We start from the raw sequence: 27,489 nt of genomic DNA, 5'->3' as shown, positions 1-27,489 counted from the left end.
ATAAGCTTCAGGGCTGAGCCCAGAGGTTCACACCTGTAAACTCAGCACTTTGGGAGTCCAAGGCAGAAGGATTGCTTGAGACCAGGAGTTCAAGAATAACCTGGGCAACATAGGGAGACCCTGCCTCTACAAAAAAATAAAAATAAGCAAATTAGTTGAGTGTGGTGGCATGCACCTGTGGTCCTAGCTACTTGGGAGGCTAAGGTGGGAACACTGCTTGAGCTGGGAGGTTGAAGCTGCAGTAAGCCATGTTCATACCACGACACTCCAGCCTGGGCACCAGAGGAAGACCCTGTCTCAAAAAAAAAAAAAAAAAAAAAAAGATAAGCTTCAGTTCATTTAATTTGAGTGTTCCCTCAGTAAAATGACATTTTATTAGAAAAAAATTGATTAATTAAAAATTACTAGGAAATTTTCAAGGATGTAAAACATCTCTGCTATTGTAATATTGTACAAAAGATAATGCTTATGCATTTATTCCACACATATTTATTGAGTAGTTAAAATGCACAAAGCATTGTGCCATGATCTGTGAGGATCTAAAAAAATCAAATAAGGAAGATAATATGTGTATAAATAACACAATCAGGAGGAGGAGGATTTGGGGAAGTGGGTGGGCTGAGTATAATTATTTTGTTCAGAGTAAGTGTTAACTAAAAGCATTTTATTAAATTGTCCTTCATGAAAACTCAATTTATTAAACCATGTATAACACATGTTCTTTTGATTGATTATTAATTTGATATTTTTAGCAGCCTAGAAGGGATTGAAATTTCAAATATCCAACGAAGGATGTTTAGACCTCTTATGAATCTCTCTCACATGTAAGTAGATATTTTTATTGTTTTTCACCGTGATTTTAATATTTGTTTCCACGTGTATTATGATAATGCATCCAATCTATTAATATTTTCTAGAAATTTGCCAGCTATAAACTGAATGTTTGTGTTCCTCCAAAATTTATATATTGAAATCCTAACCCCAATGCAATGGTACAAGGAGGTGGGGCCTTTGGGAGGTGACTAGGTCATGAGGACAGAGCCTTCGTGAGTGGGATTAGTGCCCTTAGAAAACAGACTCTGGTCCAGGCCAGTGGCTCATACCTGTAATCCCAGCACTTTGGGAGGCTGAGGCAGGTGGATCACCTGAGGTCAAGAGTTCAAGACCAGCCTGGCCAACATGGTGAAACCTTGTCTCTACTAAAAACACAAAAATTAGCCAGGCGTGGTGGTGATTCCAGCTACTCGGGAGGCTGAGGCAGGAGAATAGCTTGAACCCTGGAGGCAGAGGTTGCAGTGAGCCAAGATTGCACCACTGCACTCCAGCCCAGGCGACAGAGTGAGACTCTGTCTCAAAAAAAAAAAAAAAAAAAGAAAAGAGATTCTGGAGACCACCCTTGCCCCTCCACCTTGTGAAGACAGAGAGAGAAGATGGCCATCTATGAAACATGTGGTCCCCTACCAGACGCTGAATCTGCTGGCACCTTGATCTTGGTCTTCCCAGCCTCCAGAACTGTGAGAAATAAACATTCGTTGTTTAAGTCACTCAGTCTGTGATATTTTTGTTACAGCAGCCAAATGGACTGAGACATGTCTAAACAGTAATTAAAACTCTTAAAGCTTTGATATTGGGTGAGATGATTTTAGTTTTCCACAGTCTGGTAGAATCTCATAGGAGATTTTTGAATCTCAGGAAACGTGAGTGTGAGGGGAATCCACTTGGTCTTGTAAGAAGTTCTCCTCAGCTCTAATGACTGTTCACAGATATTGGTGTTTGCCTAATGAGCTAGTAATTTGTGTATAGGGTGTGTTAGTCCATTTTGCATTACTATAAAGGAATATCTGAGGCTGGGTAGTTTATAAGGAAGAGTTTATTTTGGCTCACAGTTCTGTAAGTTGTAAGAGAAGCATGGCACCAACCTCTAATTTTGGTGAGGTCATCAGGAAAGCTTTTAATCATGGCAGAGGACAAAGAGGGAGTAGGTGTGTCAAATGGCGAGAGAGAAAGCCAGAGAGAGAAGAGGAGGTGCCAGCTCTTTTTAACAATCAGATCTGATGTGAAATAATAGAAGGAGAACTCACTTATTACTGCAGGAAGGACACCACACCATTCATGAGGGATCTACCCCATGACCCAAACACCTCCTACTGGGCCCCACCTCCAACATTGGGAATCGACTTTTGACATGAGATTTCGAGTAGACAAATATCCAAACTATATCACATGGTACAAGTGCTACCAGATGAAGAGGAAGGAATTTATATAGGCAATATAAAATAATTATAAATAAATCAATGCTGCAAATGAAGGTAGTTAGGAAGAAATCTTTCTCAATAAAAATGTCCCCACATGTCAGGGCATGATTCAAGCAAGCATGCATGGATGAAATGGTAAACTTTGAAAAATCTTTTATTCAAAGAATATGTCTGGTTGTACCTGTGATTACATGCTTTAGAAGCATTTTTTAATTGAATGCAATTTTATAGCAGTTATTAGAATGATCCATGCCATGGAAATTAATTTTCAATAATTTAGAAAATCTCAGCTACCATCAACTCTGTAATTTTGCTTGTATTTTAAGTCTAACACAGAACCCTGATTTTGTTTTCCATAATTCCTCAGAAAGATGGCTTATAAAAGATTCCTTGCTTGTATGCAACATAAAGCTATCTGAACTAAATTAAACAGAACAGAATTTATTGGAAGAAAATGGTATAACACAAAATCTGAGGAATAATTTATACCCACTGGAATTATCCATCCAAGTGTCATTCAATCAGATTCAGAGTTCCAGGAGAGAGAATCTAGTGTACCCAGGGCACTTACCTACTCTGGGCTAGGGATTGCCTCCACTGAAGGTCCCACCATAACTTCTCAAAAAGGGAGAAGTGATTCTCTCAAAGGAAATCAGAACACTATTATCAGAAGAGTGGTTGAGTGCTGGGCAGCCAAAGTAGCATACGAAGAGTTACTATAATTCTGTTGATAAAAGCAACACTTCAGCCTAAGACACATAAAGGAAAGTAAAATAGCAATCAACACCCCTTCCTTCTTCATGTTCTGCTCTCCTGTCCTTCATGGTTTACAGAATAAATGGATATAACCGAATGGATATATCAGCAATTGACCTTGAACTTGACAGGACAAATTGTAATCATCAAGTTTTTATCTTTTCTTACTATAGCTCTTTATACGCTAAAGATCATTTATATTTTTTGGCAGAACACATGGCTTCATAGGCAAATAGATCTAATTTGAAGTTCAATTTGCATATTTAGTAGAAACTTTCCTAGCAAATAACTTGCCTACATTGAAGATCCATCTCTTCCTATAATGATGCTAATACTTACCTCACAGAATTCATTTGAGAACTTATTTCTGATACTTAAGAAATACTCAATAAAAGATATTGGTGTTGGTGGTAACACAGTAGTAATTATAAATTATCTTCAACAAGGAAAGTCTCTCTATTGATGAAAGAAGTCACTCAACAAATATTTATTGAACCCTTTATTCTGTACTAAAATCTAGTGTGAGAGATAGGCATGTTAGCAAGTAGTTACAGATAACATAACTTCTTTTTTTTTCTTTTACTGTGGCACTTCCATGTTTAATGTCTTTAATATTATTTTGTTATTTTTATTAATTGACAAATAATAATTGCACATCTTCATGGGGTACATAGTGATGTTTTGGTACATACAATATATAGTGATCAGATCAGGATAAAGGATAATTAGCATATCCATCCTCCAAAACATTTATCATTTCTTTGTGTTTAGAACATTCAATATCCTCCTTCTAGCTATTTGAAACCATACGTTATTGTTAACTATAGACATCCTACCATGGTATAGAATATGAGAACTTATTCTCCTTTCTAGCTGTAACTTTGAATTCTTTAATAAATCTCCCATCTCTTCCTTCTCCTTACCCTCCCCCTCAGCCTGTAGTATCCTCTGTTCTACTTTTACTTCTGTAAGATCAACATTTTTAGCTTCCATATATGAATGAGAACATAAGGTGTTTAACATTATTCCTGGCTTATTCCATTTAATGTAATGTCCTCCATTTCCCTCCTTGTTGCCACAATGACAGAATTTCACTCTTTTTTGATAGCTGAATATTCCATTGTGTATATCTACCACATTTTTTTATCCGTTCATCTGTTCATCAACACCTAGGTTGACTCCATATCTTCGCTATTGTGAATAGTGCTGAAGTAGCATTGTTTGTATGGGGTAATACGTAAGGTTCATTGCCTCACACCAAGGAAATTAAGGATGTGGACACACAAGGAGTGCGGTTAAGAGCAGAGGTTTAATAGGGAAGAGAAAGAGAAAAGCTCTGTCTCCTGCAGAAAGAGAGGAGTGCCTGAATAGGTCTTCCAGTTCTGTGGTGAAATGCAAGGGTTTCACACAGTCGCTTGAGGAGGCCATGTCTGATTTACATAGGGCCCAAAAGATTGCATGGACCAGGTGTGCCATTTGCATAGCATGCAAAGAAGCTGGCTGCCCCACCCTAATCTTTCATTATGCAGATGGGTTCTCTACCTGGCTGGCACCATGTTGTCTGCTTCTTTACTGTACACGTGGTTGACAAAGAAGAGGAAAGATGGAGCCTCCATGTTGAACATGCTTGGCCCCCAGGTAGCCTTTTCCTATTGGCACAGCTGCCGGCTGTGCAAGCTTCTTCTAGCTTGCTTTTCTATGTCTGCAGCTTGATTTTTCAGGCTGCTCTTTGTTAGAAAAGAAATTATTTGGGGGCTGCTGTTTATTAAAAGAGAAAGCTTACCAAGGACTCTCTTACCCTCACTAACTGCCTAAATACTTTCTTTTTAGCTCCTGTATCAGTGCTGCAATAAACATGGGGATGCAGATATCTCTTTGATATGATTTTCTTTTCTTTGAATAGATTCTCAGGAATGGGATTCCTGGATCATGTGCTAGTCCTTTTTTTTTGAGATAGAGTCTCACCCTGTCACCCAGGCTGGAGTGCAGTGGCACAATCTCGGCTCACTGCAACCTCTGCCCCCACAGGTTCAAGCGATTCTCCTGCCTCAGCCTCCCAAGTAGCTGGGACTACTGGTATGCGCCACCATGCCTGGCTAATTTTTTGTATTTTTAGTAGAGACGGGGTTTCACCGTGTTAACCAGGATGGTCTCAATCTCCTGACTGCATGAACCACCCACCTTGGCCTCCCAAAGTGCTGGGATTACAGGCGTGAGCCACTGCCCCCGGCCCATATGCTAGTTCTATTTGTAGTTTTCTGAGGAACCCCCATGTTGTTCTCCGTTCTCCATAGTGCCTATACTAATTTACATTCCCGCCAATAAGAGTTCCCTTTTCTCCAGCTTCTCACCAACATTTGTTACTTCTTGATCTTTTTGATAATAGCTATCTATCCATCGTTGGAGTAACATGATACCTCACTGTGGTTTTAATTCGCATTTCCTTGATCATTCGTGAGGTTGAGCATTTTTTCAAATATGGGTTGGCCATGTGTATGTCTTCTTTTTTTTTTTTTTTTTTTTTTTTTGAGACAGAGTCTTGCTCTGTCTCCCAGGCTGGAGTGCAGTGGCACGATCTCGGCTCACTGCAAGCTCTGCCTCTCGCCTCCCAGGTTCACACCATTCTCCTGCCTCAGCCTCCCGAGTAGTTGGGACTACAGGAGCCCGCCACCACGCCCAGCTAATTTTTTGTATTTTTAGTAGAGATGGAGTTTCAACATATTAGCCAGGATGGTCTCAATCTCCTGACCTCGTGATCCGCCCGCCTCGGCCTCCCAAAGTGCTGGGATTACAGGCGTGAGCCACTGCACCCAGCCTTGTATGTCTTCTTTTGAGAAATGTCTGTTTAGATCATTTGCCTATTTTTTAATGGGATGTTTCCTTTTTTTCTTTTCTTTTTTTTCCTTTTGTTGGTGTTGAAATAACATCATAACTTCAATAACAAAAAAACGACAGAAACACAGAAGAGAAAATACTTAACTCTTCCCCTAAGGGTTAGAAAGCAATCACTTGCAGCACAATAGGAGTTGTGTAACTGCATTTACATATACTAAACATCGAAAGTACAATAAAGGTTTCTCTGGAGGGATTCATTCTCTTGATCACATGTAACAGTTTGTATTCTAAGACATGTCTAACACTTGTTTTATTTATTATGCCTTTCTGCTACTCTCACCCACACATTCCTTAACAGTGAAATCAAGCTAATGATAATTGGATGTAAGTTTAAAGTTTCAGAATCCCTAATGTTTTAGTCCTCTCAATTTCATCTTAAGACATTTTCTTTCTACTGATAAAATGTAGGAAATAAAAATGAATGTATGGTGACACTAAATTAAATGGAGAATCTTATTTTACCTTCTCTTTGTATACCAGATATTTTAAGAAATTCCAGTACTGTGGGTATGCACCACATGTTCGCAGCTGTAAACCAAACACTGATGGAATTTCATCTCTAGAGAATCTCTTGGCAAGCATTATTCAGAGAGTATTTGTCTGGGTTGTATCTGCAGTTACCTGCTTTGGAAACATTTTTGTCATTTGCATGCGACCTTATATCAGGTCTGAAAACAAGCTGTATGCCATGTCAATCATTTCTCTCTGCTGTGAGTATTTCCTGGTTAAAGGGGAATTGTAGTTTTGAAATATACAAAAGCATTATTATTAGAAAATAAGTTGTGTGAGTGGTAGGATTATGGAATTTTACATTTTTCTCCTTTTTGCGTGTATGCTGCTTTCACATTTTCTACAAAGAAAATAGAATTACTTTAGCAATAAGAAAAAATATGTTTTTTTAAACTAGGAAATTTAATCACCTTACACAAATTAAGGAAGCTTTCATTTATTAGTTCTGTCTCATACAGTGGCTCCGAAGGCACAATATTTTGTTGAAGCATCTAAAATCTTTTACTACAAATAAAATTGCAACCTCCTATGGTCACAATTTTACATGCAGACCTATACTTACTTTTTTATGTGTATGTCCAGTTCACAGATATTGACTTAACAGCTACATGTTTTCCTGATCTCTGAGCTACTAGAAGTTTTTTCCACTCTAACTGAAATGTGTAAATAAGAAAATGTTTTTAGGGAGTATTCATTTTTTCAAAAAGTTGTTGCAATGTAATGGCAAGGTATTATGTTAAATGAACACTGCAAAGAAAAATTAAGGAAAAAACCAGTCCTCAGGATGTTTGTAATCTAGGTCAAGTGGCCTAGAATTTATCCGTGCTCCCTCAAGCAAGTAAAGCATCAATCTACGTAAGGTTCTACTTTTGTATGTGTGCTGCCTCCATGTACTGTCCCCATCCTTATTCAGAGTCTAATGTCTAATTTTTTTTTTTTATTACAAGCTATGTACGAAACAGAACTCAGAAGCCATTTACTATTTTGTATTGCTAGCTACAAAATTTTTAGTAAGTTCAATTTCCTTGGTGAAGCCTAGACTGTAACTTCAGAGTTAAAGGCTTAGGGTCAGCCTTATGACTTATACAGTGATGTGAGTTTAGGGATTTTGTGTAGAATGCTTGTGCGGTCCAAAAATCTCACCCACTTTCTGATATGTAACATTTGCTTAAAAAGAAATATGCCAAGTAGTGTAAGAGAGCTAATTCCTGGGATTGGAGACCCTAAAAAGAGACAGAAAAAGATGTAAAAATTGAAAGAGAGAGAAAACAGTTTTGCTTAGACCAACTCTGGTAGGTAATTTAAGCCCCTTAAAATTGTATGGACTGCAAAGCAGTTCATAATTATTCATATCTCTTAAATTATAGACTTCAAAATTCAGTCATTATTCTATCATAGGAACTTGTGAATTACTTTCTCCAAGATTTTATATGACATCTTGAGCTTGTTGCGTTGGGAGAATTTCAGCGGAAGAGCTGCACCAAATAATGCCATCCTCATCTAAGTCCCTAACTGAATGCTCTACGTGATTGCATTTTGTTCATTTATTCAACACTTCTACGTGATGGGTCTAGAACAGATAATACAATAGACAAGATCTCTGCTCTTAAAGACTTGCACTTTAAAGGAAAATGAAGAAATGATTGCATAGTTAATTGTAGAGAGTACCTTTGAGAGTGGTTACCAAAGAAAGTCTATGAATAGACCCTCTTCTGTAAATGAATTCTTAGGAGAATAAAAATTACCTCTTCCTAAGTTGGAAGAGACTTGACTATTTTTTCTAGCATTAAAAATATTATTGCTTATTGATGATTTTATGATACCTATTTATTTCTCTAAATTTGTGAAACTGTGACTCCTCTAGGTGCCGACTGCTTAATGGGAATATATTTATTCGTGATCGGAGGCTTTGACCTAAAGTTTCGTGGAGAATACAATAAGCATGCGCAGCTGTGGATGGAGAGTACTCATTGTCAGCTTGTAGGATCTTTGGCCATTCTGTCCACAGAAGTATCAGTTTTACTGTTAACATTTCTGACACTGGAAAAATACATCTGCATTGTCTATCCTTTTAGATGTGTGAGACCTGGAAAATGCAGAACAATTACAGTTCTGATTCTCATTTGGATTACTGGGTTTATAGTGGCTTTCATTCCATTGAGCAATAAGGAATTTTTCAAAAACTACTATGGCACCAATGGAGTATGCTTCCCTCTTCATTCAGAAGATACAGAAAGTATTGGAGCCCAGATTTATTCAGTGGCGATTTTTCTTGGTAAGAAACTAAGAAACTCATGTTCACAAGTTTTTATTTCAAATCTTCCAACCAGTTTTTGTTAGTAAGAATGAGGGTGAATTCTATCAGAATCCCCAGCAAGGATTTTCCTCCCCAAATTATACTCTGATATAAATTCCAACCTGACACAGCTTAATAAAAGACACTAAACACCTGTATTTCATGTATTCACCCTAAACATGCTAAGCAACATATGTTTTGGCTCTTTGCTTTACAATATGAACATAATGATATTTATTATCTTTTCAAATTCATGGCAACACACATCTTTGGCTTGTGAGTATACATACAACTGTTCTAAACCAGCAATGTAAAAATATTCTCAGAGTACAGCAAAAAGTAACCGAATTAGAAAAAAATCACTAGGCCAGGCACAATGGCTTGTGCTATAATCTCAGTACTTTGGGAGGCCAAGGTGGGAGGATCACTTGAGGCCAGGAGTTGAGACCAGCCTGGGCAACATAGCAAGACCCCATCTCTACAAAATTATTTTTAAAAAATTAGCTGTGTGAGGCCAGGTGCAGTGGCTCATACCTGTAATCCCAGCACTTTGGGAGGCCAAGGTGGGCCAATCATGAGGTCAGGAGTTCAAGACCAGCCTGACCAATATGGTAAAACCCCATCTCTACTAAAAATAGAAAAATTAGCCAGGCATGGTGGCACACACCTGTAGTCCCAGCTACTCGGGAGGCTGAGGCAGGAGAATTGCTTGAACGCGGAAGGAAGAGTTACAGTGAGGCGAGATACTGCCACTGCACTCCAGCCCGAGCAACATAGCGAGACTCCATCTCAAAAAAAAAAAAATTAGCTGGTGTGATGGCATGCACCTGTACTCCCAGCTACTTGGAAGGCTGAGGCAGGAGGATTGCCTGAGCCCAGGAGTTTGAGGCTGCAGTGAGCTATGATTGTACCACTGCACTTCAGTCAGGGACACAGCAAGAACCCATCTGTAAAAAAATTAAAAATAAAACATCACTAATACTAGAAAGCTTAAAAACCCAAGATATTCATTGAATTACTGTAATTTCAATATCTCATTTTAAAAGTAAACATTTTGTCATTCTTCACTACTTCCACAAAACCTCATCTCAAAAAAAGTCATGATTTTTGTGGACTTTAGTAATTCTTTATGAAGAAAAAAAACCACACATTATAGTCTTTGTATCTTTAGTAATAACATCTTTGTATCTTTAGTAATAAAAATGTTTTATGTTTGTTCATTTTGAAAGAAATATTTCTATGCATTAATAATACTGTTTGTATTCCAAATAGGTATTAATTTGGCCGCATTTATCATCATAGTTTTTTCCTATGGAAGCATGTTTTATAGTGTTCATCAAAGTGCCATAACAGCAACTGAAATACGGAATCAAGTTAAAAAAGAGATGATCCTTGCCAAACGTTTTTTCTTTATAGTATTTACTGATGCATTATGCTGGATACCCATTTTTGTAGTGAAATTTCTTTCACTGCTTCAGGTAGAAATACCAGGTACAATATTTTTTAATCTCCTTAAAGAAATAATAAATCTGTTTGTACAGTGTTCTTTTAAGGAAAACAATTAAAATTCTTAATACTAAACAATTTAAAGAATTGTACAACAGATCCGAGCACAGTGGCTCGTGGCTGTAATCCCAGCACTCTGGGAGGCCAAGATGGGCAGCTCACTTGAGGTCAGGAGTTTGAGACCAGCCTGGCTAACATGGGGAAACCCCATCTCCATTAAAAATACAAAAACCAGCTGGGCATTGTGGTGCACCGCTGTATTCCCAGCTACTCAGGAGGCTAAGGCATGAGAATTGCTTGAACTCAGGAGGCAGAGGTTGCAGTGAGCCGAAATTGCGCCACTACACTCCAGCCTGGGTGACAGAGCCAAAAAAAAAAAATTGTAAGTCAGAGTTGTAGGTACTTTTGGCTCTGCTCATCAATATAACATTTACTGGGGAAGAACTGTTTATTTTTTTCCATAAATGCCTAATAATACAATTACTTTGGAACAAAGAAGCAATGAGTGACCAAAATAAATTCCACACAGTGTTGAAATTCTAATCATCACATGCTTAAGGTGACCAGAAAGGAAAACAGGCCAAAACAATTCTTAAATAATTACTGCATTTTTTTCAGAATGTAAAAGAATTTTCTTCCTGTAATACATGCAATTTAGAGAAGATCATGCCGGAGTGTGAGAGATAATAGAAGCAAACTTTCTTGGCATTTAGAAAGAATGTGGGCGGGCATGGTGGCTCACGCCTGTAATCTGGCACTTTGGGAGGCCCATGTGGGAGGATCACTTGTGCCCAGGAGTTCAAAGCTGCAGTGAGCCATGATTGCACCACTGCACTCCAGTCTGGGTGACAGAGCAATATCCTGTCTCAAAAAACTAAAAATAAGAAATAAAAAATAATGTGCATTACATCCATTAGAATGACTACTATTTTTTTAAAAAACACACATACAAAAAAAAACAAGCGTTGGTAAAGATGTGGAGAAATTAGAATCCTTGTGAATTGCTGGTAGAAAAATAAAATGGTACAGCTGCTATGGAAGACAATATGGCAGTCCCTCAAAAATTTAAACCATCCAATGGTTTAGTTACCATCCAGTGTGGAAATGGTCCAGTTACCATCCAATGTAGAAATTCTCCTTCTAAGAAAAAAATCAAAACAATTGAAAGCAGGGACTCAAACAGATATTTGTACACCCATGTTCATAGCAGCATTATTCACAATAGCCAAAAGTTAGAAGCAATACAAATGTCCATAGATTGGTAAATGGATAAACAAAATATGGTACATACGCACAATGGATTAGTATTTAGTCTTGTAAAGGAAGGAAATTTTGACAAATGCTGCAATATAGATGAACCTTGAAGATACTGTGCTAAGTGAAATAAGTTAGACTCAAAAGAACAAATATTTTATTTCACTTACATGATGTTTCTGATATAGTCAGATTCATAGAACATAGAACAGTGTTTTCTAGGGGTTGTGGGAAGGGAAATGGAGAGTGATTGTTTAACAGACATAGAGTTTCAGTTTGGGAGAGGAAATCACTCTGGAGATGGATGGTGGTTATTGTACAATGATGTGAACGTACTTATTGCCACTGAGCTGTCCACTTAAAAATGGTTACATGGTAAATTTTATGTTATGCATATTTTACCACAATGAAAAGTGCATATATCCTGTTAAATATATATATATATATATATATATAAAATGCAGTTTGTATTCACATTTTAAAATTTTCATGTAGCAGGGCGCAGTGGCTCACACCTGAAATCCCAGCACTTTGGGAGGCTCAGGTGGGCAGATCACTTGAGGTCAGGAGTTGGAGACCAGCCTGGCCAACATGGTGAAACTCCATCTCTACTAAAAATACAAAAATTTAGCTGGGCCTGGTGGCATGCACTTGTAGTCCCAGCTACTTGGGAGGTTGAGGCACGAGAATGCTTGAACCTGGGAGGCAGAGACTGCAGTGAGTGGAGATTGTGCCATTGCACTACAACCTGGGTGATAAAGCGAGACTCTATCTCAGGAAAAAAAACAACTGTATGTATTAATACATAATTTAAATTTGTTCTGTACCATGGATGATGGTGATAGTATCTTACATTTTATGAACAACAAAAAGAAGGCCAAGTGGGGAGGACTGTTTGAACCCAGGAGATTGAAACCAACCTGGACAACATAGGGAGACCCTGAGACCCCAACTCTTCAAAAAATAAAAAATTAACCAGGCATGGTGGCACATGCCTGTGGTCCCTGCTACTCAAGAGGGAGGGTGAGGTACAAGGATCGCTTGGGCCCAGGAGGTCGAGACTGCAGCGAGCCATGTTCACGCCACTGCACTCCAGCCTGAGCGACAGCGTGAGACCCTGTCTCAAAAACAAAAACAGAAAAACAAAGAGTAATGACAGCATCAATTAAATTATAATAAAATCAGAGTATTTTGGTATTTGTATATATATTAGAGTGATTTTTAAGATGGGTTTAGCCAAAGTTATTTTTTATAGAAATAAATATCTTGTCAAAAGCTAAAAAAATGCACACTTCGTTTTAAAATCAAATGGCAAAAAAAAATCTATTAAATACAAGCTTACATATTCTGACAAATACTATATGCACTATTAAAATATTCAAAAAGTGTTTTAATTATTAGGCACTTAAATTTATGACTTAAATATGAAGCAATATGTTTTTTCCTAAAATATAATCATAATATATAATCACTTTGTGAAAAATATTTCTACCTAAAGGAATATTTTTGTTAATGTATTCAAGAAGAGCTACTTAGAAAAAATGCCTTTCTTTTTCAGCACTAGCATTCCTCTCACACACTGGCACTCTGGAAAGATATCTTGGAAACAAATATAGACTTGGTATTTAATTATGTGACATCAAAGGAAAAAAATTAAAACTCAAAAAGGGGTTGGGATGAAAGAAACAGGGAAATTGGGTTTCTATACCTTGTAAACATCTATAAACACTAAAACTATTTTATTTTTCTTTTCTAGGTACCATAACCTCTTGGGTAGTGATTTTTATTCTGCCCATTAACAGTGCTTTGAACCCAATTCTCTATACTCTGACCACAAGACCATTTAAAGAAATGATTCATCAGTTTTGGTATAACTACAGACAAAGAAGATCTATGGACAGCAAAGGTCAGAAAACATATGCTCCGTCGTTCATCTGGGTGGAAATGTGGCCACTGCAGGAGATGCCACCTGAGTTAATGAAGCCAGACCTTTTCACATACCCCTGTGAAATGTCACTGATTTCTCAATCAACGAGACTCAATTCCTATTCATGACTGACTCTGAAATTCATTTCTTCACAGAGAATACTGTGGGGGTGCTTCATGAGGGATTTACTGGTATGAAATGAATACCACAAAATTAATTTATGATAATGGCTAAGATAAATAGTTTACAGGGACATGAAGAAAAATAAAAATGACTAATGCTCTTACAAAGGGAAGTAATTATATCAATAATATATATATATGTAGACATTTTGCATAAGAAATTAAGAGAAATCTACTTTAGTAACATTCATTCATTTTTCTAACATGCATTTATTGAGTACCCACTACTATGTGCATAGCATTGCAATATATTCCTGGAAGTAGACAGTGCAGAACCTTTCAATCTGTAGATGGTGTTTAATTACAAAAGACTATACAAAGTCCATCTGCAGTTCCTAGTTTAAAGTAGAGCTTTGCCTGTCATGTGCATCAGCAAGAATCATAGGCACTTTTAAATAAAGGTTTAAAGTTTTGGAATACTCAGTATAATTGCATCATAGAAAATGTCTGACTGTTTGCAAAATAATATTCTGTTTTAAGAATCCATCTTACCTCTCTTTAAGTTTCCATACACTTGAGAGCCAACACATTTATTACTAAAAAGATGCTTTGCTAGAAACTCAAAAACAGCACTTCTTTTGGCACTTCCTGCCCAGTTTTCTCTTTGCTTTAAATGAACATCATCATATAGGATTGGAATAGGAGAGTATGAGTACTGCAGAGAAGTGGATCAGAAAAGCTAGAATGAGGATAAACATTTAGATCAGTGGAAACTCCTGAAATAAATCCTCGTATTGTCAGTTAACTGATTTTCAACAAGGATGCCAAGACAAACAAAAAGGCTTTTCAACAAACCATGCTGTTTTAAGAACAGACTTAAGTGGTTTAATTCACCCACTGTAGATGAGTGAATGTTATGGTGTGTGAAATATCTCAATAAAGCAGTTAAAAGGAAAAAGAGCTGGAATGCACTGATTCAGGAACTTAATTTCAGGAAGGAAAGGTCTGTATGTACACGTTTCACTTTAAGCAGAAAATTGTTCTTCAAGAAATGACTTTACCTTCTCTTTGCACTGCCAGCACGTGAGATACTAACTTTTTAACTAGTTGTTCTTCTCTAGTCTCTACATTATTAGAATTTTTTGCTTTCATAATTTGAAACCTTTAAGCAGGAGAAGAAAATGTTTTCAGATAGTTTCAAATACACCAAAAATATTTGAAACACAAAAATACTGGAATGAAACCATAATGCACTTGTCGAATATATAGTTGTATAGATTTGTTTTGAAAATAAATTATCCGAAATTTAACTCTATTAAAAATGGATTGCTTCGGGTTTTTTTCTCTGCTTACTTGGAATAATCTCAATAAGTTTTCTACATGAAGAGCATGGTATAATTTCAATATAACTCACAGCATAATAGAAAACTATAGTTCTGCTTATAATATTCAATAATATAACTACTGATAGTTCTATAATAAATAAAATAGCCAGGTGCAGTGACATGCAACTGTAGTCCCAGCTACATGAGAGGCTGTGTCCAATCTGGGCAACCTAGTGAGACACTGTCTCTAAAATATAAATAAATAAATAAAATAGGCTACAACTTTTAAATTTCAAAATAGCCTACAAAAAGTAAATTTAAAAAAGCTTATACAAAATGAAAACAGGCCAAGGGCAGTGGCTCACACCTATCATCTCAGTTCTTTGGGAGGCCAAGGCAGGAAGATCATTGAGGCCCGGAGTTCAAGACCAGCCTAAACAACAATACCCGAAATTAAAAAATAAATTAGCTGGGCATGGTGGCACATGCCTATAGTCCTAGTTAATAGGGAGGCTGAGGTGGGAGGACTGCTTGAGCCCAGGAGTTGGAGGCTGCAGTGTTCTGTTATTGTGCCACTGCACTCCAGCTTGGGTGACAGAGCAAGACCTTGTCTCTAAAAAAAATTTTTTTTTTAATTCTTTAGTTTTTTTTGAGACAGCCTCGCTTTGTTGCCCAGGCTGGAGTGCAGTAGTGCAATCTTGGCTCACTGCAACCTCTGCCTCTGAAGTTCAAGCAATTCTCCTGTCTCAGCCTCCCAGGTAACTGGGACTACAGGCATGTGCCACCACACCTGGCTGATTTTTGTATTCTTAGTGGAGACAGGGTTTCACATGTTGGCCAGGCTGGTCTCGAACTCCTGACCTCGTGATCTGCCCACCTTGGCCTCCCAAAGTGCTGAGATAACAGGCGTGAGCCGCTGTGCCCAGCCTAATTCTTTCTTAAGATTATTTTAGGATTAATTCCTTAGAAGTCCTATTAACTACTAATTCCAAGTAATAGAATAGGAAATTTTATTTTTATTTATTTATTTTTTATTTTTATTTCTGTTTTCTCCGAGAAGGAGTCTTGCTCTGTCACACAAGCTGGAGTGCAGTGGCACAATTTCAGCTCACTGCAACCTACACCTCCTGGGTTCAAGCAATTCTCCTGCCTCAACCTCCCAAGTAGCTGGGATTACAGGTGCACACTGCCACGCCCAGGTAATTTTTGTATTTTTAGTAGAGATTGGGTTTCACCATGTTGGCCAGGCTGGTTTCGAACTCCTGATCTCATGATCCGCCCACCTCAGCCTCCGAAACCAAAGTTCTGGGATTACAGATGTGAGCCACCACTACCAGCGTTTTTTTTTTTTTTTTTTTTTAAAGATGGAGTCTCTCTTGTCGCCTAGGCTGGAGTGCAGTGGCATGATGTCAGCTCACTGCAGGCTGGAGTGCAGTGGCATGATCTCAGCTCACTGCACCCTCCACCTCCAGGGTTCAAGTGATTCTCCTGCCTCAGCCTACTGAATAGCTAGGATTGCAGGCGCCCACCACTATGCCCAGCTAATTTTTGTATTTTTAGTAGAGATGCAGTTTCACCACGTTAGCCAGACCGATCTCAAACTCCTGACCTCAGGTGATCCACCCACCTCGGCCTCCCAAAGTGCTGGGATTATAGGCATGAGCCACCACACCCAGCCAAATATTTTTATTAAAAAGAATAACCAAAAAAGAATAAAAGCAATACTCATGGATACAAGAAATTTAATCCAACAAAAATCATGGTCTTAAACTGTTTAAGAGTCTTAGAAATGCATTAAATTTATGAAGTACACATCTGAAACTTCCTTTAGCATTTAACGTATTTTTAAACAACTTTCTAGAGGCCATTTGACTTCCTGTCTGCTCAGCCCACTCACTCTTCCACCCTTCAACCTCCTGAAATAGAGTAACTTCAATTTAATTTAATTTAATTTGATAAGTAATTATTAACATACTACGTAACTATCTCCTTAGAAACTTCCACATATAATGCAACAGAAGCACTCAGTTAACTATGATTTGTATCAAGGTTTGCTTAGAAATGTAGCTTATAACCATGATCTAGGTCAAATCAATCCTCTAAATCAAGCGAGCCTAAGTTTTAAAAATCTAAAGTTTGTATCAGGAAAACCTCAATTTTTATTTTTTATATTTTTTAAGAATTACTAATTCATCATACTAACACATCATCTCTCTTAAATGACTGGGTAAACCTTGGCAATTTAGATGGATAAAATAGAAGGCACAGAGTAGGGTGGAAGGAAGACACAGCTGGAATTGTAAAGCCATGCATTTCACTCGACAAACTGTCAAGTGAATTGCTCTAGGTAAGAGACCTCAAAAATACAAAAAGTGGTTTAATTTTTATAAAATTGCTCCTCTTTTAGAGAAAATCTTTCACTGGAAGCCTCATTCACTCTTGTTTTAAGCCTTTTTCTTATCTACAGACTAGGGCAATCTCATCCACTTTAATATGGCCTCAAATACCATGGATATACTAATGATTCCCATATTTTTGCCTTTAGCTTTTTCTCCCCTAAACTGCTCACTTGTATATACAACTGCCCACTTGATATTTCCACTTGAGTATCTCACTGGCTTTTTAATGTCATTATTATGCATTAAATAATAGACTAGAATCTGACATCTGATTCTTCTCTTATAGACCCTGTCTTGCTGAATTGCACCCGATGGCCCAAGCTCGAAATCTGGGAGTCGTCCTTGACTCTTCCTTCTCCTTTATCCACAATGTCAAATCACCCAGTCCTCCCTTGATTCTACCTCATACACATCTCTTAAATCCATCCACTCTCTTCATCCCAATTCCCAGTACCTTAGTTTGAGCCAACATTATGTCTCACAGGGATATTTGCAATAACCTTTTAACAAGCCTCCATACCTCCAGTTCTAATTTGGTCAGTTGATCTTCATAGGTTTTTAGAGCTTACCAAAAATATTAAAAATAATCTTAGAAAAAAAGATTGAGTGTTATACAGTTACAAGCACAAATATTCTGCTTTTGGATGTTGTATTTTTTGGGGTTTGCCATAGAAACAGAGAGATTCTAAGGAATTGTCTCACATGATTATGGAGACTGGCAACTCTAAACATCTGCAGGGCTGATGTCCCAATTGAAAGACACACAGGCTGTTTAGAACCAGGAAGAGCCAGTGCCAATTCAAAGGCTGTCAGGAAGAGCTGATGTTGGAAGACCAGGCCTTCAGTCAGAATTCTCCCTTGCTGGGGGAGGGTCAGCCCTTTGTTCTATTCAGGCCTTCTAGGGATAGGATGATCACAATGCACACTAGGAAGGGCAATCCACTTTACTCAGTCAACTGATTTACATGTTGGCTTCATCCAAAAACATCCTGACTGAAAAAGTGAGAATATTATCTAAACAGATATCTGGGGATCTATAGCCCAGTCAGGTTGAAACATAAAATTAACCATCACACATGGGGAGAGTAAATAATATAATAAGCCTGAGTATTAGTAAGTCTAGCTAGGTGGCTAGGTGTGGTGTAGACAAGCATACCAGTTTTGGTGTCAAGACTCACAGGCATATTTTATCTCAGCCTGTTTCCTTTCGGTAAACGGTAATGACACTTTCCTCAAAAAACTGATATGGTTACATGAAAAAAGCTTTTTTTTTTTTTCTTTTTGAGACGGAATTTCGTTCTTGTTGCCCAGGCTGGAGTACATTGGCGCGGTCTCAGCTCACTGCAACCTCCACCTCCTGGGTTCAAGCGATTCTTCTGCCTCAGCCTCCCAAGTAGCTAGGATTACAGGCGCCCACCACCATGCTTGACTAATGTTTTGTATTTTTAGTAGAGATGAGGTTTCATGATGTTGGCCAGGCTGGTCTCAAACTCCTGACCTCAAGTGATCCACTCCCCCACAACCCCCCTGGCCTCCCAAAGTGCAGGTGAGAGGTGACGACATGCTAGCAGCCCTGGCTCGCTCTCGGTGCCTCCTCGGCCTCGGTGTCCGCTCCGGCTGCACTGGAGGAGCCCTTCAGCCCACCACTGCGCTGTGGAGGCCCCTCTATGGGGCTGGCCAAGGCCGGAGCTGGCTCCCTCTGCTCACAGGGAGGTGTGGAGGGAGAGACATGGGCGGGAGCTGGGGCTGCGTGCGGCACTTGCGGGCTGGCGCAGGTTCCGGGTGGGTGCAGGCTCGGTGGGCCCTGCACTAGGCGTGGCCAGCCAGTGCCTGGTGGGCTTGATCTGGGGGATGAGCTCCCTCTGGGCTGCCAGAGTGTCTGAGCTAGGTGCTGCAAAGTCCCGCGACGAGTGCCATTGAGAGGTGAAGCCGGCTGGGCTTCTGGGTCGAGTGGGGACTTGGAGAACTTTTCTGTCTAGCTAAACTATTGTAAAGGCACCAATCAGCACTCTGTGTCTAGCTAAAGGCTTGTAAACACACCAATCAGTGCTCTGTCAAAATGGACCAATCAGCTCTCTGTAAAACGGACCAATCAGCTCTCTGTAAAATGGACCAATCAGTAGGATGTGGGTGGGGCCAGATAAGGGAATAAAAGGCCACCTGAGCCAGCAGTGGCAACCTGCTCAGGTCTCCTTCCACGCTGTGGAAGCTTTGTTCTTTCGCTCTTCACAATAAATCTTGCTGCTGCTCATTCTTTGGGTCCGTGCTGCCTTTATGAGCTGCAACACTCACCACAAAGGTCTGCAGCTTCATTCCTGAAGCCAGCGAGACCACGAACCCACTGGAAGGAACAGACAACTCCAGATGTGCCGCCTTTAAGAGCTGTAACAGTCACCACAAAGGTCTGCAGTTTCACTCCTGAAGTCAGCGAGACCACAAACCCACCAGAAGGAAGAATCTCTGGACACATCTGAACATGTGAAGGAACATACTCTGGACACACCATCTTTAACAACTGTAACACTCACTGCGAGTGTCCGCGGCTTCATTCTTGAAGTCAGCAAGACCAAGAACCCACCAATTCCAGACACATTTTGGCGACCACGAAGGGACTATCACCTATCTTCAAGCAGTGAGACTATTGTCAAGTGGTGAGACTATCATCAAGCAGTGAGACCATCACCCATCGGTGAGACGATCACCTATTGCCAAGTGGATTCCCATCAAACCCTTTTTGCTTGCTATTCTGTCCTATTTTTCCTTAGAATTTGGGGGCTAAATACCGGGCACCTGTCAGCCAGTTAAAAGCGACTAGTGTGGCCACTGGACTAAAGACATGGGTGTCAGGCTTTCTGGGAAAGAACTCTCTAACAATCTCCAACTCTTCAGAGTTGGGAGCGTTGGTTTGCCTGGAACCAGCTTCTGCTTTTCCTGTACTTCTGGGCTGAGCCGAGGGTTGACAGAGAGGAAAGCCATTCAGCTCCGGATGCCAATAACAAGTTGGTTGACCCTGCAGCCATGAGCAGAACTCTCAAAGGCATGTCGCCCAAGCAAGACTCCCCCATCTATCCTATCTATCCTGACCCTTGTCCCCTGGGTCCTAATGCCTGCCAGACAAACTTCCTCTTGCCCCTTTTCTCTGAGGCTAGCTCCACTTCTAAAAACCACTCCCTATCTCTGGTGCTTTTCTAGTTTCTCCTATAAGAATGATTTATAGTATAAATTTCAGGACTCTGTTACCTTCTTTAGGCACCCAGGCTCACCAATCAGAAAGACATAATTTTTGCCCAAAGCCCCATCATAGGGGGGACTATCTGGAATTTTAGGATACCTCCTCAGATAAGCAGGCCTAACAAAAGCTATTCCTGAAGCTAGGATATGGGGAGCCTCAGAAATTGTATCCTTCCTATTCATATAAGTGAGGACAAAAGGCATCACTCTTCCAACCCTGGAGATCCCTTCCCTCCCTCAGGGTATGGCCCTCCACTTCATTTTTGGGGCATAACATCTTTATAGGACACAGGTAAGGTCATAATACTAACAGGAGAATTCTTAGGACTCTAACAGGTTTTCAAGAATGCGTCAGTAAGGGCCACTAAATCCAATTTTTCTCGGTCCTCTTTGTGGTCTAGGAGGACAGGCAAGGGTGCAGGTTTTCGAGAATGTGTCAGTAAGGGCCACTAAATCCGACCTTCCTCAGTCCTCTTTGTGGTCTGGGAGGAAAACTAGTGTTTCTGCTGCTACATCAGTGAGCACAACTATTCCAATCAGTAGGGTCCAGGGACGGTTGCGGGTTCTTGGGCAGGGGTTGTTTCTGCTGCTGTGTCGGTGAGTGCAACTATTCTGATCAGCAGGGTCCAGGGACCATTGTGGGTTCTTAGGCAGAGGGAGAAACAAAACAAACCAAAACTGCGAGTGGTTTTGTCTTTCAGATGGGAAACACTCACGCATCAACAGGCTCACCCTTGAAATGCATCCTAAGCCATTGGGACCAATTTGACCCGCAAACCCTGAAAAAGAGGTGGCTCATTTTTTTCTGCACTATGGCCTGGCCCCAATATTCTCTCTCTGATGGAGAAAAATGGCCACCTGAGGGAAGTATAAATTACAATACTATCCTGCAACTTGACCTTTTCTGTAAGAGGGAAGGCAAATGAAGTGAAATACCTTATGTCCAAGCTTTCTTTTCATTGAAGGAGAATACACAACTATGCAAACCTTGCAATTTACATCCCACAGGAGGACCTCTCAGCTTACCCCCATATCCTAGCCTCCCTATAGCTCCCCTTACTATTAATGATAATCCTCCTCTAATCTCCCCTGCCCAGAAGGAAATAAGCAAAGAAATCTCCAAAGGACCACAAATCCTCCCAGACTATTAGTTATGTACCCTTCAAGCTGTAGGGGGAGGGGAATTTGGCCCAACCCAGATACCTGTCCCCTTCTCCCTCTCTGATTTAAAGCAGATCAAGGCAGACCTGGGGAAGTTTTCAGATGATCCTGATAGGCATATAGATGTCCTACAGGGTCTAGTGCAAACCTTTTATCTCACTTGGAGAGATGTCATGCTACTGTTAGATCAAACCCTGGCTTTTAATGAAAAGAATGTGGCTTTAGCTGCAGCCTAAGAGTTTGGAGATACTTGGTATCTTAGTCAACTGAATGATAGAATAACAGCCAAAGAAAGGGATAAATTCCCTACTGGTCAGCAAGCCATCCCCAGTATGGATCCCCACTGGGACCCTGACTCAGATCATGGGGACTGGAGTCGTAAACATCTGCTAACCTGTGTTCTAGAAGGACTAAGGAGAATTAGGAAAAAGCCCATGAATTATTCAATGATGTCCACCATAACTCAGGGAAAAGAAGAAAATCCTTCTGCCTCTTTGAGAGGCTATGGGAAGCCTTAAGAAAATATACTGCCCTGTCACCTGAATCACTCGAGGGTCAACTGATTCTAAAATATAAGTTTATTACCCAATCAGCCACAGATAGCAGAAGAAAGCTCCAAAAGCAAGCCCTGGGCCCTGAACAAAATTTGGAGGCATTATTAAACCTGGCAACCTCAGTGTTCTATAATAGGGACCAAGAGGAACAGGCTCAAAAGGAAAAGCGAGATCAGAGAAAGGCTGCCACCTTAGTCATGGTCTTCAGACAAACAAACCTTGGTGGTTCAGAGAGGACAGAAAATGGAGCAGGCCAATCACCCAGTAGGGCTTGTTATCAGTGTGGTTTACAAGGACACTTTAAAAAGGATTGTCCAATGAGAAGCCACCCCCTCCTCCATGTCCGCTATGCCGAGGCAATCACTGGAAGGTGCACTGCCCCAGAGGACAAAGGTTCTTTGGGTCAGAAGCCCCCAACCAGATGATCCAACAACAGGATTAAGGGTTCCCAGGGCCAGCACCAGCTCATGTCATCACCCTCACTGAGCCCCAGGTATGTTTAACCATTGAGGGCCAGGAAATTGACTTCCTCCTGGACACTGGCATGGCCTTCTCAGTGTTAATCTCCTGTCCTGGATGACTGTCCTCAAGGTCCGTTACCATCCGAGGAATTCTGGGACAGCCTGTAACCAGGTATTTCTCCCACCTCCTCAGTTGTAATTGGGAGACTTTGCTCTTTTCACATGCCTTTCTTGTTATGCCTGAAAGCCCCACACCCTTATTATGGAGGGATATATTAGCCAAGGCTGGAGCTATTACCTACATGAATATGGAGAACAAGTTAACCATTTTTTGTCCCCTACTTGAAGAGGGAATCAACCCTGAAGTCTGGGCACTGGAAGGACAATTTGGAAGGGCAAAAAATGCCCACCCAGTCCAAATCAGGCTAAAAGACCCCACCACTTTTCCTTATCAAAGGCAATATCCCTTAAGGCTTGAAGCTCATAAAGGTTTACAGGATATTGTTAAACATTTAAAAGCTCAAGTGTAGTAAGGAAATGCAGCAGTCCCTGCAACACCCCAATTCTAGGAGTACAAAAACCAAATGGTCAGGGGAGGCTAGTGCAAGATCTTAGACTCATTGATGAGGCAGTAATTCCTCTATATCCAGTTGTACTCAACCCCTATACCCTGCTCTCTCAAATACCAGAGGAAGCAGAATGGTTCACTCTTCTGGACCTCAAGGATGCCTTCTTCTGTATTCCCCTGCACTCCGACTCCCAGTTTCTCTTTGCCTTTCAGGATCCCACAGACCACACATCCCAACTTACGTGGACAGTCTTGCCCAAAGGGTTTAGGGATAGCCCTCATAGGTTTGGTCAGGCACTGGCCCAAGATCTAGGCCACTTCTCAAGTCCAGGCACTCTGTTCCTTCAGTATGTGGATTATTTACTTTTGGCTACCAGTTCAGAAGCCTCATGCCAGCAGGCTACTCTAGATCTCTTGAACTTTCTAGCTAATCAAGGGTACAAGGTGTCTAGGTCGAAGGCACAGCTTTGCCTATAGCAGGTCAAATATCTAGGCCTAATCTTAGCCAGGGGGACCAGGGCCCTCAACAAGGAACAAATACAGCCTATACTGGCTTATCCTCGCCCTAAGACATTAAAACAATTGTGGGGGTTCCTTGGAATCACCGGCTTTTGCTGACTATGGATCCCTGGATACAGCGAGATAGCCAGGCCCCTCTATAATATAATCAAGGAGACCCAGAAGGCAAATACTCATCTAGTAGAATGGGAACCAGGGGCAGAAACAGCCTTCAAAACCTTAAAGCAGGCTGTAGTACAAGCTCCAGCTTTAAGCCTTCCCACAGGACAAAACTTCTCTTTATATGTCACAGAGAGAGCAGGGATAGCTCTTGGAGTCCTTACTCAGACTCGTGGGACAACCCCCCAACCAGCGGCTTACCTGAGTGAGGAATTGATGTAGTAGCAAAAGGCAGGCCTCACTGTTTAAGGGTAGTCGCAGCAGTGGCCGTCTTAGTGTCAGAGGCTACCAAAATAATACAAGGGAAGGATCTCACTGTCTGGACTACTCATGATGTAAATGGCACACTGGGTGCCAAAGGAAGTTTATGGCTATCAGACAACTGCCTATTTAGATACCAGGCACTACTCCTTGAGGGACCGGTGCTTCAAATACATACGTGTGTGGCCCTCAACCCTGACACTTTTCTCCCAGAGGATGAGGAACCAATTGACCATGACTGCCAACAAATTATAGTCCAGACTTATGCCGCCCGAGATGATCTCTTAGAAGTCCCCTTAGCTAATCCTGACCTTAACCTATATACCGATGGAAGCTTATTTGTGGAGAATGGGATACGAAGGGCAGGTTATGCCATAGTTAGTGATGTAACTGTACTTGAAAGTAAGCCTCTTCCCCCAGGGACCAGTGCCCAGTTAGCAGAAATGGTGGCACTTACCCGAGCCTTAGAATTGGGAAAGGGAAAAATAAATGTTTATACAGATAGCAAGTATGCTTATCTAATCCTACATGCCCATGCTACAATATGGAAAGAAAGGGAGTTCCTAACCTCTGGGGGAACCCCCATTAAATACCACAGGGAAACCATGGAGTTATTGCACACAGTGCAAAAACCCAAAGAGGTGGCAGTCTTACACTGCCAAAGCTATCAAAAAGGGGAAGGCGAGGGGAGAACAGCAGCATAAGCAGCTGGCAGAGGCAGAGAAAGACCAGCAGAGAGAAAGAGAGACACAAAGTCAAACAAGGAAAGAGAGAAAGAGACAGAAAGCCAAGAGAGAGAGACAAAAAGTCAAAGAAAGAAGGAGAGAGAGAGGAAGAGACAGACAAAGAAGGAGTCAAAGAGTGAGACAGAGAGGAAGAGAGAGACAAAGAAGTCAAAGAGAAAGATGGAAGTAGTAAAGGAAAAACAGTGTACCCTATTCCTTTAAAAGCCAGGGCAAATTTAAAACCTATAATTGATCATTGAAGGTCTTCTCTGTAACCCTATAACACTCCAATACCATCTTGTTGTCAGTGTAAACAAGGGCATAGCCCGAAAGCACTGAGGCCACTGACAACCCGTAGCCTTCCTATCAAAAATCCTTAACCCAGCAGGTTTCCTAACAGGAGATCTAAATCTGAAGGTCCGACAGACATAGGAGGAACTCCCTTCAGGACAGGATGATAGATGGTTCCTCCCAGGCGATCAGGAAAAAAGACACAATGGGTATTCAGTAAGTGATAAGGAAACTCTTACAGAAGCAGAGTTAGGAAAATTGCCCAATAATTGGTCTGCTTAAACATGTGAGCTGTTTGCACTCAGCCAAACCTTAAAGTACTTACAGAATCAGGAAGGAGCCATCTATACAAATTTTAATATGGACTGAACGAGGTCTTATTAATGGCAAAGAATAACTGAAATCCCAAACTTACAAGGTTTTCAACTAAAGTAAAGTTTGCTAAAAGTTAGTAGTGTAACATGCATTATCCTACCGCCACACACTTTCAAGGATTTCTCAGACAGTTTGCAGGAAGTGACAAAATCTATCCTTACTCTACAATCCCAAATAGACTCTTTGGCAGCAGTGACTCGCCAAAACTGCCGAGGCCTAGACCTCCTCACTGCTGAGAAAGGAGGACTCTGCACCTTCTTAGGGGAAGAGTGTTGTTTTTACACTAACCAGTCAGGGATAGTACGAGATGCTGCTCGGTGTTTACAGGAAAAGGCTTCTGAAATCGGACAACGCCTTTCAAACTCTTATACCAACTTCTAGAGTTGGGCAACATGGCTTCTCCCCTTTCTAGGTCCTGTGGCAGCCATCTTGCTGTTACTCGCCTTTGGACCCTGTAACCTTTTTAACCTTCTTGTCAAATTTGTTTCCTCTAGAATCGAGGCCATCAAGCTACAGATGGTCTTACAAATGGAACCCCAAATGAGCTCAACTAACAACTTCTACCAAGGACCCCTGGACTGACCTGCTGGCCCTTCCACTGGCCTAGAGTTCTCCTCTGGAGGACACTACAACTGCAGGGCCCCTTCTTCACCCCTATCCAGCAGGAAGTAGCTACAGCAGTCATCAGCCAAATTCCCAACAGCAGTTGAGGTGTCCTGTTTAGAGGGGGGGATTGAGAGGTGACAATGTGCTAGCAGCCCTGGCTCACTCTCGGCGCCTCCTCAGCCTCCGTGTTCACTCTGGCTGCACTGGAGCAGCCCTTCAGCCCACCGCTGCACTGTGGGGGTCCCTCTCTGGGGCTGGCCAAGGCCAGAGCCAGCTCCCTCTGTTCACGGGGAGGTGTGGAGGGAGAGGCGTGAGTGGGAGCCGGGGCTGCATGTGGCACTCGTGGGCCAGTGTGGGCTCCAGGTGGGCTTGATCGAGGGACGAGCTCCCTCTGGGCTGCTGGAGTGCCCAGGCTAGGTGCCACAAAGTCCTGCGGTGAGTGCCATTGAGAGGTGAAGCTGGCTAGGCTTCTGGGTCGGGTGGGGACTTGGAGAATTTTTCTGTCTAGCTAAAGGATTGTAAAGGCACCAATCAGCACTCTGTCTAGCTAAAGGTTTGTAATCTCACCAATCAGCGCTCCGTCAAAACAGACCAATCAGCTCTCTGTAAAATGGACCAATCAGTTCTCTGTAAAATGGACCAATCAGTAGGATGTGGGTGGGGCCAGATAAGGGAATAAAAGCAGGCCACCTGAGCCAGCAGTGGCAACCCACTAGGGTCCCCTTCCATGCTGTGGAAGCTTTGTTCTTTCGCTCTTCACAATAAATCTTGCTGCTGCTCACTCTTTGGGTCCACACTGCCTTTATGAGCTGTAACACTCACCGCGAAAGTCTGCAGCTTCACTCCTGAAGCCAGCGAGACCACAAACCCACTGGAAGGAACGGACAATTCTAGACACGCCGCCTTTAAGAGCTGTAACACTCACCGTGAAGGTCTGCAGTTTCACTCCTGAAGTCAGCAAGACCACAAACCCACCAGAAAGAAGAAACTCCGGACACATCTGAACATCTGAATTAACAAACTCAGGACACACCATCTTTAAGAACTGTAATGCTCACTGCGAGGGTCTGCAGCTTCATTCTTGAAGTCAGCGAGACCAAGAACCCACCAGTTCCGGACACACAGGGATTACAAGCGTGAGCCAATGCGCCCCATCATAAAGCTCTTGACATAGTACCTGGCACATCTTTCGAACTCAGAATTTTTGAAACGTAACACATTTTTATGTTAACAATTTCATCTTACTGACTTTAGTCTCGAGGCTTTAAAAAATTTACATCAGCTGGGTGCAGTGGCTCATGCCTGCAATCCCAGCACCTTGAGAGGCTGAGGC

The 27,489-nt window shown here is 41.1% G+C and overlaps 1 protein-coding gene across 1 annotated transcript in view; it reads left to right on the top strand.

Annotated features, from left to right (window-relative positions):
• The window catches only part of LOC116463480 (relaxin receptor 1-like), a 77,874-nt gene extending 64,238 nt beyond the window's left edge, over positions 1–13,636 (top strand). Inside the window, exons 14-18 of the mRNA XM_058434657.1 lie at positions 753–824; positions 6,387–6,616; positions 8,281–8,691; positions 9,985–10,203; positions 13,229–13,636. Of these exons, the coding sequence (XP_058290640.1) occupies positions 753–824; positions 6,387–6,616; positions 8,281–8,691; positions 9,985–10,203; positions 13,229–13,527 (1,231 nt within the window). The 3' untranslated portion in view covers positions 13,528–13,636. The remainder of the gene's footprint in view (positions 1–752; positions 825–6,386; positions 6,617–8,280; positions 8,692–9,984; positions 10,204–13,228) is intronic.
• The last annotated feature ends 13,853 nt before the right edge of the window (positions 13,637–27,489 follow it).

This window comes from Hylobates moloch, unplaced genomic scaffold (genome assembly GCF_009828535.3).
Source record: "Hylobates moloch isolate HMO894 unplaced genomic scaffold, HMol_V3 SCAFFOLD_38, whole genome shotgun sequence".
Taxonomy (NCBI): Eukaryota; Metazoa; Chordata; class Mammalia; order Primates; family Hylobatidae; genus Hylobates; species Hylobates moloch.
Note: the sequence above shows the minus strand (reverse complement) of the source record. Positions and strands in the feature narration are given on the sequence as shown.